General features: G+C 36.3%; 2 protein-coding genes across 4 annotated transcripts; one reads left to right on the top strand and one right to left on the bottom strand.

The window, feature by feature from the left end:
* Nucleotides 1-561: 561 nt before the first annotated feature.
* On the top strand, nucleotides 562-5,211 carry ppp4ca (protein phosphatase 4, catalytic subunit a). The gene is made up of 8 exons (XM_056258151.1): nucleotides 562-845; nucleotides 1,110-1,161; nucleotides 1,247-1,297; nucleotides 1,441-1,542; nucleotides 1,660-1,833; nucleotides 4,189-4,315; nucleotides 4,405-4,594; nucleotides 4,765-5,211. The coding sequence occupies exons 1-8, from the start codon at nucleotides 736-738 to the stop codon at nucleotides 4,892-4,894; spliced, it is 936 nt and encodes a 311-aa protein (XP_056114126.1). The 5' UTR covers nucleotides 562-735; the 3' UTR covers nucleotides 4,895-5,211.
* A 3,076-nt stretch (nucleotides 5,212-8,287) lies between these two features.
* Nucleotides 8,288-11,185, bottom strand: nudt9 (nudix (nucleoside diphosphate linked moiety X)-type motif 9). Of its 3 annotated transcripts, none has more exons than XM_056258147.1 (8): nucleotides 11,035-11,185; nucleotides 10,564-10,797; nucleotides 10,217-10,306; nucleotides 9,815-9,901; nucleotides 9,534-9,645; nucleotides 9,177-9,323; nucleotides 8,899-8,983; nucleotides 8,288-8,813 (listed from the first exon to the last, which is right to left on the bottom strand). In XM_056258147.1, exons 1-8 carry the CDS (start codon nucleotides 11,124-11,126, stop codon nucleotides 8,668-8,670), a joined length of 993 nt encoding a protein of 330 aa, XP_056114122.1. In that variant the 5' UTR covers nucleotides 11,127-11,185; the 3' UTR covers nucleotides 8,288-8,667. The 3 variants fall into 3 exon arrangements, with proteins under 3 accessions (XP_056114122.1, XP_056114124.1, XP_056114125.1); XM_056258149.1 differs by having other exon boundaries at nucleotides 10,564-10,794; XM_056258150.1 differs by lacking the exon at nucleotides 10,564-10,797 and having other exon boundaries at nucleotides 11,035-11,159.
* Nucleotides 11,186-11,580: the final 395 nt, after the last annotated feature.

The following is an 11,580-nucleotide window of genomic DNA, read 5'->3' as shown; positions in this document are numbered from 1 at the left end:
TTATTTTAACAGAAAACCTTTTCTTTCTAAAACACACAGCAAAGCATTACTAGTATTTATGCTACCAGTTTTGTCTGTACGCTATTTTTGTAGACCAGGCTTTGTATTAGAAATGCTATTTTTTTAACAAAACAAACAAAAAAGGGTGAGATACTTCAAATTAAGTTAAAAATATTCAAATAGTTCAATTTGTTTTATTTCATTTGTTGTTACATTGATATTAGATTTAAAGTCCCGTTATGAGTTTTAGTATTATTTTAAATTATAATAATGCATAATTAAAACTAATACCGAAACTCTTGCCACGCAATTAAAGTGTAGATTTAATGTAACATACAAACAAAAGTTTTCTGTATATTAAAAACCTTAAATATTTAAATAAAATAATATAAAATATTAATATGAAAGTCCTTGGATGCAACTATATTCTTACTATTATATTATTATTAAACTCACTGAAAGACTCAGGAGATTAGTCTGGTTTCCAAGCATACATGTGATTGTTTAGCATTTCTGATGATTTTTGTGTGTGTGTCTCTGTTTTTCAGTTATTTTCTCATCTTGACATCTTTCAGGATCATCTGAGTGTGTGATTATGTGCACAGCCTCATAGTCTCTAAAGTTCTCAGGAGGGGGAATGTGTTTGTGGTCTCTGTGAGACTAACTGACGACTGGAGAGCCAGTAACAGGGTTTTTATCAGCCTCACATTGAGGAGTATTTCTGTGAGTGTATGCATGTGTGTCATCATGGGCGACGTCATTGACTTGGACAGACAGATCGAGCAACTCAGACGTTGTGAACTAATCAAGGAAAATGAGGTCAAGGCGCTGTGTGCCAAAGCGAGGTAATGCCTACACTCAGGTGTTTAAAGGACAAGTTCGGTATTTTACACTTGAAGCCCTGTTTCATCAGAAACGATCTTGAAACAGGGCTTCAAATGTAAAATACCGAACTTGTCCTTTCAGAGACCAGATGTCTCAGTATTCATGTCTTATTAGTTTTTTTTTATATGCATCTAAATGGTTATTCCTGATTGTTCTTATGTTGTATATCAGTATAGAGTTGATGATTGAATTAATGTTGCAAGTGTCGTTGTTTTGCTCTATAGGGAGATTCTTGTGGAGGAGAGTAATGTTCAGAGGGTAGATTCTCCTGTCACAGTGTGTATTTCTTTATAAATGTACTATCTAACTAACTTTTCATAGGATTATGCAATTAAAAACCAAATCACTATTTTGTTTGCAGGTCTGTGGAGATATACATGGGCAGTTTTATGATTTAAAGGAGCTATTTAGGGTAAGCAATTGAGAATGCAACATAGCATTCATTGAATTCACAATACATTTACTTTCAAATTTGTATTGCCCTTGGTAGATCAGTTTTTTTTATACCCAATGCGTGTGTCATTTGATTCTGATTGTTGTCCTCTGGGTTTTCAGGTGGGGGGTGAAGTTCCGGAGACAAACTACCTCTTCATGGGGGACTTTGTGGACAGAGGGTTCTATAGCGTTGAGACTTTTCTATTGCTGCTTGCATTTAAGGTGCAAAATCTGTCCAGAAGTTCTTGAATCTTGTTTGCTTGTAATGTTATAGCTGCGTTAAAGTTGTTCTACACTCTGTAGTCTGTTCTATTCTCAGTTCTTTGTTTATGCCTTCAGGTGCGATACCCTGACCGAATAACGCTGATCAGAGGGAATCACGAGTCGAGGCAGATCACACAAGTGTATGGCTTTTATGACGAGTGTCTTAGAAAATATGGCTCTGTTACAGTCTGGAGGTACTGCACAGAGATATTTGACTACTTATCCCTCTCTGCCATTGTTGATGGCAAGGTAGGTCCTCTTATATTTTAGTATCTTTCCACTTTCTATTACTTTTACATTCTACTACACACACACACACACGTTAGGGATGCACCGATTGGATTTTTATTTTGGCCGATACTGATTTTAACAAATAACTATTGACAGATACCAATATTTGTTACTTGCTGTCTTATTTGAACTTTTTGTCGTTAAAATTGATTTATTTATTTTCTTTGCACGTTTTTAAGACTATACACAAATTTAAAAAAATTAAGAAGCAAAGCCAATTTGACAGTCACACTGCAGGACTGTGAGTCAAAACTTCTGAGACGGTGAAAATTTCGTCAGAGGTAAAATTTTATCCCAACAGTCATTAATCGGCTGTCAAACTAAATTGGTCTCAGGCGGCCAAATTGTGACCAAAATTGTACAGTGTGAACCCGGCTTAAGACATAACTGACTATGTTTACAGGGATACTTGCCAAGACAGGTATTTTTTCATTATAATTTAGAAATGAAAGAGAACTCAATTCAGTATTTGTTCGTTGTCCAAAACACGGATTTCCGGTCGCGCGCTTTGGATCTGTACGTACTAGGGCTGAATGATGCGACCTAAAATCAAAATCTTGATGACAATTATTTTGTTTTTTTTCTGCTTTTATTTTTTTTTACCCTCATAGTTCAGACAAGGTTTTTACTGTAAATATGCTCCACTATTAAAGGTGGGATATTTTTTTCTAATGAAAGAGTGCATTTTTGTATTCTTTTTTTTTTATAGTTAAAAAAAAGAAGAATTAAACGCATTTATAAATCTCTAATATTTTTAGTCAGTTTGTGGCAAATCTGTATTTGAGTGACATTTGCCACTGATTGTTGTAATACCAGTGCTATTGTATGTTGATCATGCAAACTGCTCATTCTAGTAAATAAATAAATCGCATCCGTTACTGTAAACCTTTATTTTTGCGTGCACGCCTGTAAGTGTCGGTATAAGTGTAACATTGGCCAGCGCAAGATAACCCAAAACTTCGACATTTGAGGAAGATCCACGTGTGGTGTGTTTGTTATTTGTTTGAGTTAGACATTAGAAAAGGTTCTTATCTATGGCTTTAATATTTCGCAAATAATTTTTATGGAATTATGTAATAAGAAATAAAACCTTTTTTAACAAGTTCAATATAATATCTTGAGACCTACATTACATTGTGAAGAGCCAATGTCAAGTTCCAACACACTTCTGAATGCTTGGTCCCAGTTTTCATAATAGTAGTTTAAAGTATGAAATACCTGATTGGTAAGTGTCAATTTGTGGTGGCACATATCCCTGTTGGTTTCACTTTAGTTGTGGCTACCCATCTAAATTATTTTATAATTCCAAAAGACACAGCTGAACTATCAATCCTATGCAAATAGAAAAAAAATTGAGTTATCAAAACAACTGTGAATTTACAATATCTATTTAATTACATTGTGAAAATTATTTTAAAAAGAAATGTATTATAATAAACATACAACAAGCCACAAGGCAGATATTAAATAGGGAGACGCTTAATGGTTGTAACAATTGCCCCTGGGATGTAATAAACTCTGTTTGAAAACAACTAATTAAATGTCGTTCTGCCGTTTAGTGCATAATACAACATCTACATAATGAGCAGCAGACAGTGGCATGTGTCACTAAGCTACTGAAGGTGCCACAACATACAGCAACATGCTCCGCAAAAATGTCAGTGGCACGGCACGTCACAAGTTTTAATGGCACATGCCAATGACAACAGGATGTGCCACTTAGCATAGCGGCATGTGCCAATGGCTTCTGTGCGCAAGATGCCATGACACTTAATGTTAATACCACCTCTGATGGTTTTAAATTGATAAAAAAAATCGGCCGATGGATCTCTAATACACTCACGCACACACACAGTATCTCTACTACACAAACACACACACACTCTTTCAAAAGTTCAGGGGGGTTTTTTTGTGTGTGAAAGAGTCTCTTATGCTCACCAAGGCTGCATTTGTTTGATCAAAAATACAGTAAAAACTATTACAATTCAATTTTGTACATTTCTGAAATGCACTTTCTGTAAAGCTGCTTTGAAACAATATGTATTGTGAAAAGCGCTATACAAATAAATTTTAATTGAATTGAATTTTAAAATCTAAGTATTCCTGTAATGGCAAAGCTATTATTGCAGTCCAGTTACTCATTTGAAATAGAAGTCTTTTGTATCTGTGTAAAACAATTTTTTGTCACTTTTCATCAAGTTAGTGTATCCATGCTGAATAAATGGTTTAGGGGGTTTTTTTCTTAAAAAAAAAAAAAATTACTGACCCCAAACTTTTTAATGGTACTGTATGTATACTGTTTTTGCTCCCCAGATATTTTGTGTGCATGGTGGGCTTTCTCCATCTATTCAAACTTTGGATCAGATCAGAACTATTGACCGAAAGCAGGAAGTTCCTCATGATGGACCCATGTGTGACCTACTGTGGTCTGACCCTGAGGGTGAGAGACTAATAAAATGCAACATAAAGGAAGGACCTTTAATATGTTGACCTAAAGACCTAAGATTGTTTGCTCTTTCTTGTTTCTAGACACCACAGGGTGGGGAGTGAGTCCAAGAGGGGCTGGATATCTGTTTGGCAGTGATGTGGTGGCGCAGTTTAATGCTGCCAATGATATCAGCATGATCTGCAGAGCTCATCAGCTGGTGATGGAGGGCTACAAGTGGCATTTCAGTGAGACCGTGTTAACTGTGTGGTCTGCGCCAAACTACTGTTATAGGTGTGTGTTTTTTTTTTTTTTTCACTCTTACAGTGGTTCCATAACTTGTGTGTACAAATGATTATTCAGATGTTAGCATGCTGCTTTGCATTACTTAATTTACAGCTCCTAAGAAATGTCTCACCGGGAGCGTTTTTATTTTATTTCCTTCTCTTGTTATATTTTCTTAGGTGTGGTAATGTGGCAGCCATTTTGGAGCTTGATGAGCATCTCCAGAAGGAGTTTATCATATTTGAAGCAGCACCTCAGGAAACCAGAGGCCTCCCCTCTAAGAAACCTGTGGCTGACTACTTCCTTTGACTTTCTAGTCCAGAAGGACATTTGGAAGCGTCAGAAACAACACCTGTATAGACTGCCTTTTTTAATGCTTTTTTTTGTTGTTGTTTTTGCTGGCCACCTTTTATCTGCAGAACATCAGTACTTCTGTGAATGGACCAGTTAAAGCATTTAGTTCTCTTTTTTCATAAGCTTTCACATTCCTTCCTCAATACAAACCTTTTCTTACATCTTGTAAAATGTATTTGAAACTGTTATGACTGTCCCTAATTATGTGGAAGTTTTGTATTTTCAAACTGGTGATATTTTTTCCCAACAAAAATAAAATGAGTAGGTTTGTATATTTGCATATATACATCTGTACAGAAATGAGCATATTCATGAACTTGTGGTTAGTTTTATGCTGCTTGTATTTATATAGCCAGTGTTGCATATTTGTAATCAGTTAGAGCCGATCAAAATGTTTATATTCGCACCTGAATAATTTACAGAATCTTGAATCATAGACCATGGAAGAGAAGCTTTCAATGCAAGCGATAAATCCTAAATGTCAAGGACACGATCATACTCTAAAGATAACTCTTATCATTTTTTAGGTGCTGTGTGAAAACTTGAGTCACTACATTGTATATTTTTGATTCACAGGTTTCATATGGTAATGGAATCTCATTGATGCGCACACGCACACACACACATATATATATTTATATAGCGGGTAAAATAAGTATTGAACACGTCACCATTTTTCTCAGTAAATCTATTTCTAAAGGTGCTATTGACATGAAATGTTCACCAGATGTTGGTAACAACCCACGCAATCCATACATGCAAAGAAATCAAACCATGGTCACGTGGGCTACATATAGAAGGTCCAACACATTGATAGTTTCTGGGATACTGATAACTAGACTGAACAAAATTATAGATGCAACACTTTTGTTTTTGCCCCCATTTTCCATGAGCTGAACTCAAAGATCTGAGACTTTTTCTATGTACACAAAAGGCCTATTTCTCTCAAATATTGTTCACAAATCTGTCTAAATCTGTGTTAGTGAGCACTTCTCCTTTGCCGAGATAATCCATCCATACACGTCTTACTAATACACATTTTCATGGTATCCCACAAAAAAAAAAAGACCGTGGTGGTAGCAACTAAAAATGAACAATAAATTCATAATTCAATCAGTTAAATCTTTAAGCATAAAAGGTTCATGGCTACTTGACTTTACAAACATTTGATATATTAAATAAATATAATTCAGTGTCTATTTCAATGTGCAGCAGCTATTTCCACATAGTGCAATGCTCTTTTCACATAATTAAATGTTCTCTAATCCGACCTGTTACATTTTTTTAATTAGGCTAATGAAATTAACATTTGACTTTTACTGAGCCAACAGCAAGACGGCATAGGCTGGACCTGCACCACCACTGATAGATGAAGAGGAGATACACAATATTGGAAGAATATTAAAATCCAACAGGAAAAAGAATAACTGTTGCTTTTGTATTTGTAGGAAATAAAGATTAATAAATTGTGCATAACTTGTGTGTATTTAACAGCTGTGGTGGTGGTTACGGCATACATCTCGGACTATTCTTCCATCTGGCATCCTCCCATTCCATACAGTAATCCGTTTCATTTTCGGAAGGTGCGATGATGGGAGTATGCATGTCATCAATGCATCCAACCAGATTGGAAATCCTAAAGGAAATTCTAATTATTAGGTTACTTTCAGAGGTCACAGCAAGATGTTATCATTTATCAGATTAGCCTCATTTAAACCGGTTTCTCCACCACTGTCCTGCAATCCTGTGAAACTCCTCTTTGATGGATCTCATGGTTTGTGTCCAAGAAAACTCTCAGAAAGAGTGTGAGAGCGAGGCACACTTTCCTTCCTGCTCTGATACAGTGGCCTTACTAGTGTGCTCTCTCTGATGTTATATAGAAAAATGTGCAATGAATGAATGTAGTACTCCACTGCAAAAAATGCTTTTCTTACTTAGCATTTTTGTCTTGTGGTTTCCAGTCAAAATATCTAAAGATTCTTAAATCAAGATGCATTTACTAAAAGAAAAACTCTGGGTTTACATAAGAAAATCTGCTCCCAACCAGGTTAGGTTCACAGAGTAAGTAACCATGGTAACTGACTCTGAGTAGAAGTTACCTCTCTTTCTGAAACGGGCATGACTTACTCTTCTTTCTCGGGTTTGACATACCTCCCATTCTGAAATGGAAAACCCAGAGTCTCCATCATTTCAGGGTTAACATACTCAGAGTTTTCACTTAACCTCCTTTCTGAAACAGGCCCCTGGTCTTTCTGAAGCTGTCCACAAGTGGTCCTTGGCTCTTGGACAACTGTTCTGATAATTCTTTTACCTCATCTGTCAGAAATCTTGCGAGGAGCACCTGGTCGTGGCCGGTTTATGGTGAAATGATGTTCGTTCTTTCCGCTTCCTGGTTATGGCCCCAACTGTGCTCACTAGAACATTCAGAAGTTTTGAAATCCTTCTGTAACCAATGCCATCAGTATGTTTTGCAACAATAAGGTTGCGAAGGTCTTGAGAGAGCTCTTTGCTTTTACCAATCATGAGATGTTTTTTGTGTGACACCTTGGTAATAAGACACCTTTTTTTAGGCCATCAGTTGGGACTGAACCAGCTGATATTAATTTGCACTGACAAGGGGCAGGATTGCTTTCTAATTACTGATTGTCTTGCCTTTCCATGCCTTTTTGCACCTCCCTTTCTTCATGTCTTCAATAATTTTTCCCTGTGTCATTCTTATTCTAAATTCTAATCTGGTGAAAATTTCATATCAATAGCACCTTTAGAAATATATTTACTGTGAAAAATGGTGACGTGTTCAATACTTATTTTACCCGCTGTACATTATATATATATATATATATATATATATATATATATATATATATCGCTATTTTATAAATTGTCCAAATGTTGAATCTAGCAGCACATACAAACTAAAAGAGTCATTGAAATCCAAGACTATAAAGACTATATAATCAGTGATGTCAACATGGCTCAGTCGCTCAGTGGACAATGACTGGCAATTTTTGCAAGGTTAAAACCAACGTCAAATTATTTTCCTTCACATATCAGCAGTACTGATGACATCAAATCTGTTGAAAAAGGCAATGCGTGAATATACACAACTGAAGTGCCTAAATGTCCCTCATTTTTGTGTGCAAATTGTATTTAACCAGTACTATCCCTTAACAATTCAAAAGAAACAGGCTTTCAGAGAATTCACATTATGCATGTTCAGACCAAGCAGACTTTTTTCATATTTCTAGCTCTAGTAGTTGCTTTTGAGTATGTCAAAATAAAAGAAATTGAACCACTTCAGTATCAAAGCAGCAGCACAGCAGACAAAAGGTAAAGCAACACACAGAGTAAGTGCACAGTATGAGATGGCTTATTCTTTTGGTTATTACAGAGACAGTACATGCATACGCTGACCAAGTTCTTATTCAGGTAATAGTGTTCAGTTCAGTCTAACAAGAATAACTTAAATAATCAGTAAGCCTTCATTTTCGGTAGCCATGCTTTATACTGGATTTTAAGAAAGTGCAGATATTTTGCTTATTGGAATGCAAGTTTTGGAAGTGTTGAGACGGGTCACACTCCATATTAATATGTGCCAGCACCAGAACTGATTTTTCTAGTTTACATTTGAATTATGTCTCCAAGCTACAGTTCTTCTTATGCTTCAGTCAGATTAGATTTTCCTTAATTTATGTCACAGCAGAAAGGCAGTTTCCAGTTTTTACCAGTTACCAGTGGGTATTCCTTTCCTTAGCAACTGTCTCCAGGAAATGCAAGTGATTCGCATAAAGGTCCAAGGAGGAGTCAACATCAATCCAACTCACTTGACCAGCATCATCGCCTGCTTGCAATGGAAGCTCACTTACACTATTGCCTAGATGGAAAAAAACTGAATCAAACACGTGCGGTCGAACAATGTACTTATATTATTAAGTGTTTCATCATTATACTGTTTTTACCCAATTCATCATGGAAATTGACCGCAACTGTCTCCATCCAAGCATTATCTGTGTTTCTTGGATCATCTACATAACCTTTATACACCTATAGAAAAAAGTTGCTGTGTTATAAAGCACTGCAACGGTTAAGGTGTGGTCACACAACATTGTTCATTATGAGGTGTGATGTGATTCATGCATCACTACACTATTGACAATGGAGCTTTGTTCTCGTGAAATTTCAATAACGTGGCTGCACCTTTAGACACTGAAAACCACACAGAAGCACATGATCTCACCTGAAGACCTTCTGAGCTGAAAAGCTTAGTGATTCGCTTTTGGATATTTTCCCTCTCACTTGCAGATGCTTGCAGAGAGTTCAATGCCTCTTCTGAGAACTCGCGCTCCAATGTTTGAGAAATGCGCTCCCCGGGGTCCACCATACCCTGAACACACAACAACAAAAAGATTATAACCCTATGTTACCACATTAGCAGAATGAATTTAAACAAAAAACACTAAAAATCACCCCACACATGCTGCTCACTCAAAATAACCATTCTGAAAATTTGACTCAAAATGTATTGTGTGAGATGGTCCCTGTTAAAAATATATAACAGATAAATGCTTACATAAGCATCACAGTTTATACTCACCCCTGGGATGGCCCATTCACCGCAGTCCACCCTCTTGATGGACACAAATTGCAGCAAGGGTAGTTGTGAGGTAGTGTGGTGGACATGTTGTCCTTTCGAGTCCCTTTTCCACCTGAATAAAGCAGCCACAGGAAATGGGAATGGGTGATTGTTTTAAGCATGTGAACTCTGCCACATTGAACACGAAATACTTTGCATGCTTGGAATTGTTAAACCGGTCAAATGGGAGAAAGACTGCAGTTGAAAGGTTGGTTACCATTTATTATGACACATTCTAGTACCTGGTAACTATTGGATCAGCAGCGTGGTTTGGACCCCACCTTCCCAGTAATCCTCTGCCCTCGAGTCCAGTTCTTCCATGTGGATTACTGAGGATGATTTACAGCGAGTAGATTTTAATAAGCAGCAAATCAAGCCTTGTAATTAATATTGCAAATATTTAAATATTTTGGATGACCTAGTATTTTATTGTTTTGAATCTCTTCATTTCATAATAGATTAATTTGCAGCATCGACAGTTATTGAACTGGATTGAATCAACATTTAACTGACTCGAGCTGAATAACTACACTATTGTCTTCAGTAGAGCAGTTTATAGCTGAACTGAACTTTTATAAATACACTGAATCTGCTTTGATACAAGCGCAATATAAATAAAGGTGACTTGACTTAGTTTGACTCACAGTGGTTTTCCATTCTGGATACGATATGGGTCCTCGTGGCTTCTCCTGTCCACAGATCCATCCAAGGAATTGAACTGTGGGGAAAATGCGCTAAAGGAAGTGCAAATAGTCTAAATGTATTAAAAGAAACTTTTACACATATATTTCAACACATTATCAGGTATACCGTTTTAATTTTAACCACTATAATTCACTTGTGCATATTTAAATCTGTAAGGGAAATTTTAAGTGCAGCGGTTTGGATTGAAAAATATATATAACGGTATATAATGAAAACAAATAAAATAATATATTTATTTGATTTATTTTCATTACTCATGGTGTGTTTTACATATGTTGTTACACACCCAATCTCTGGGTCAGCCCAAACAGGCTTTTTCAGCACAGTGGAGGCCGTATAGTTAACAGGGTTGTACTGGGGCCAGTCTATCTCCCAGTCAACCTTGTCATCTGGGACAGAAAAGCGGCGTGTGTCTGAGCCAGGATATACTGGACAACGAGCCTTAATGTGCGCGACAGGAGACATGTAGACAGATGTTGATGAACAGAGACTGGGAATCCTGTTAATGGCGTTCTTCCTGCTGAAAATGGGTTAAAATAATTCATTTAAACTTGAAGTTTCAATTTTACAAAGTCAGTGATGTTTCTTAAAATAATAATAATTTGAATACTCACAAGACAAAATACAAGGTACTACAAGAAAACGTACATTATTAAGAAATGAAAAAGCTGTCGATAATAGCCGTCAAACTTGTACGTTATCACAACAACAGCGTCAGAATTTAAATTCATTTCATTCATTACAGTAATTTACATACCAGATTCCACTTGTACCAGCAGAGTACGGAAGCCCAAGAAGACTAAGCGCTACTTGCACCGATGCAACCCAGTTACGGGAAACAGTTTTCATTCCAAATCAATAAATGAAACCCAGAGCTGCAGTAACCAGGAAGTGAGAGATCAGCCCAGCCTTTTGACGCAATTCATGCGACTTGCTGTAATGATTATGAGCCACTAGAGTGCTCTGCTGATCTGTAAAATCATCGTAAAATCCGGTAAAATCTCTCTGGTAGATGTTTACATTGATCATTTATCATATACAAGGACAGTCGTACCCAATACAATGGACACAATTTATTCCTTTTGGGACAGGTTTAAATGCATCAAATTATAATATTCAAGTTGCCAGTATGAATATATATATATATATACAGGTCCTTCTCAAAAAATAGCATATTGTGATAAAGTTCATTCTTTTCCATAATGTAATGATAAAAATTTAACTTTCATATATTTTAGATTCATTGCACACCAACTGAAATATTTCAGGTCTTTTATTGTTTTAATACTGATGATTTTGGCAT

This window comes from Rhinichthys klamathensis, unplaced genomic scaffold (assembly GCF_029890125.1).
Source record: "Rhinichthys klamathensis goyatoka isolate OS25496 unplaced genomic scaffold, OSU_Roscu_1.1 h1tg000149l_1, whole genome shotgun sequence".
Lineage (NCBI taxonomy): Eukaryota > Metazoa > Chordata > Actinopteri > Cypriniformes > Leuciscidae > Rhinichthys > Rhinichthys klamathensis.
This window is presented reverse-complemented; position numbering and strand designations above follow the sequence as displayed.

Coding starts and splice junctions, on each gene's coding strand:
- ppp4ca (XM_056258151.1), top strand. CDS start 736: ATGTGTGTCATCATGGGCGACGTCATTGACTTGGACAGACAGATCGAG. Junction 1,298..1,440: donor ATTTAAAGGAGCTATTTAGG/GTAAGCAATTGA, acceptor CTGGGTTTTCAG/GTGGGGGGTGAAGTTCCGGA. Junction 4,316..4,404: donor ACTGTGGTCTGACCCTGAGG/GTGAGAGACTAA, acceptor TCTTGTTTCTAG/ACACCACAGGGTGGGGAGTG.
- nudt9 (XM_056258147.1), bottom strand. CDS start 11,126: ATGAAAACTGTTTCCCGTAACTGGGTTGCATCGGTGCAAGTAGCGCTT. Junction 9,324..9,533: donor GTGAATGGGCCATCCCAGGG/GTGAGTATAAAC, acceptor TTGTGTGTTCAG/GGTATGGTGGACCCCGGGGA. Junction 8,984..9,176: donor TCAGCTCAGAAGGTCTTCAG/GTGAGATCATGT, acceptor TTTTTTCTATAG/GTGTATAAAGGTTATGTAGA.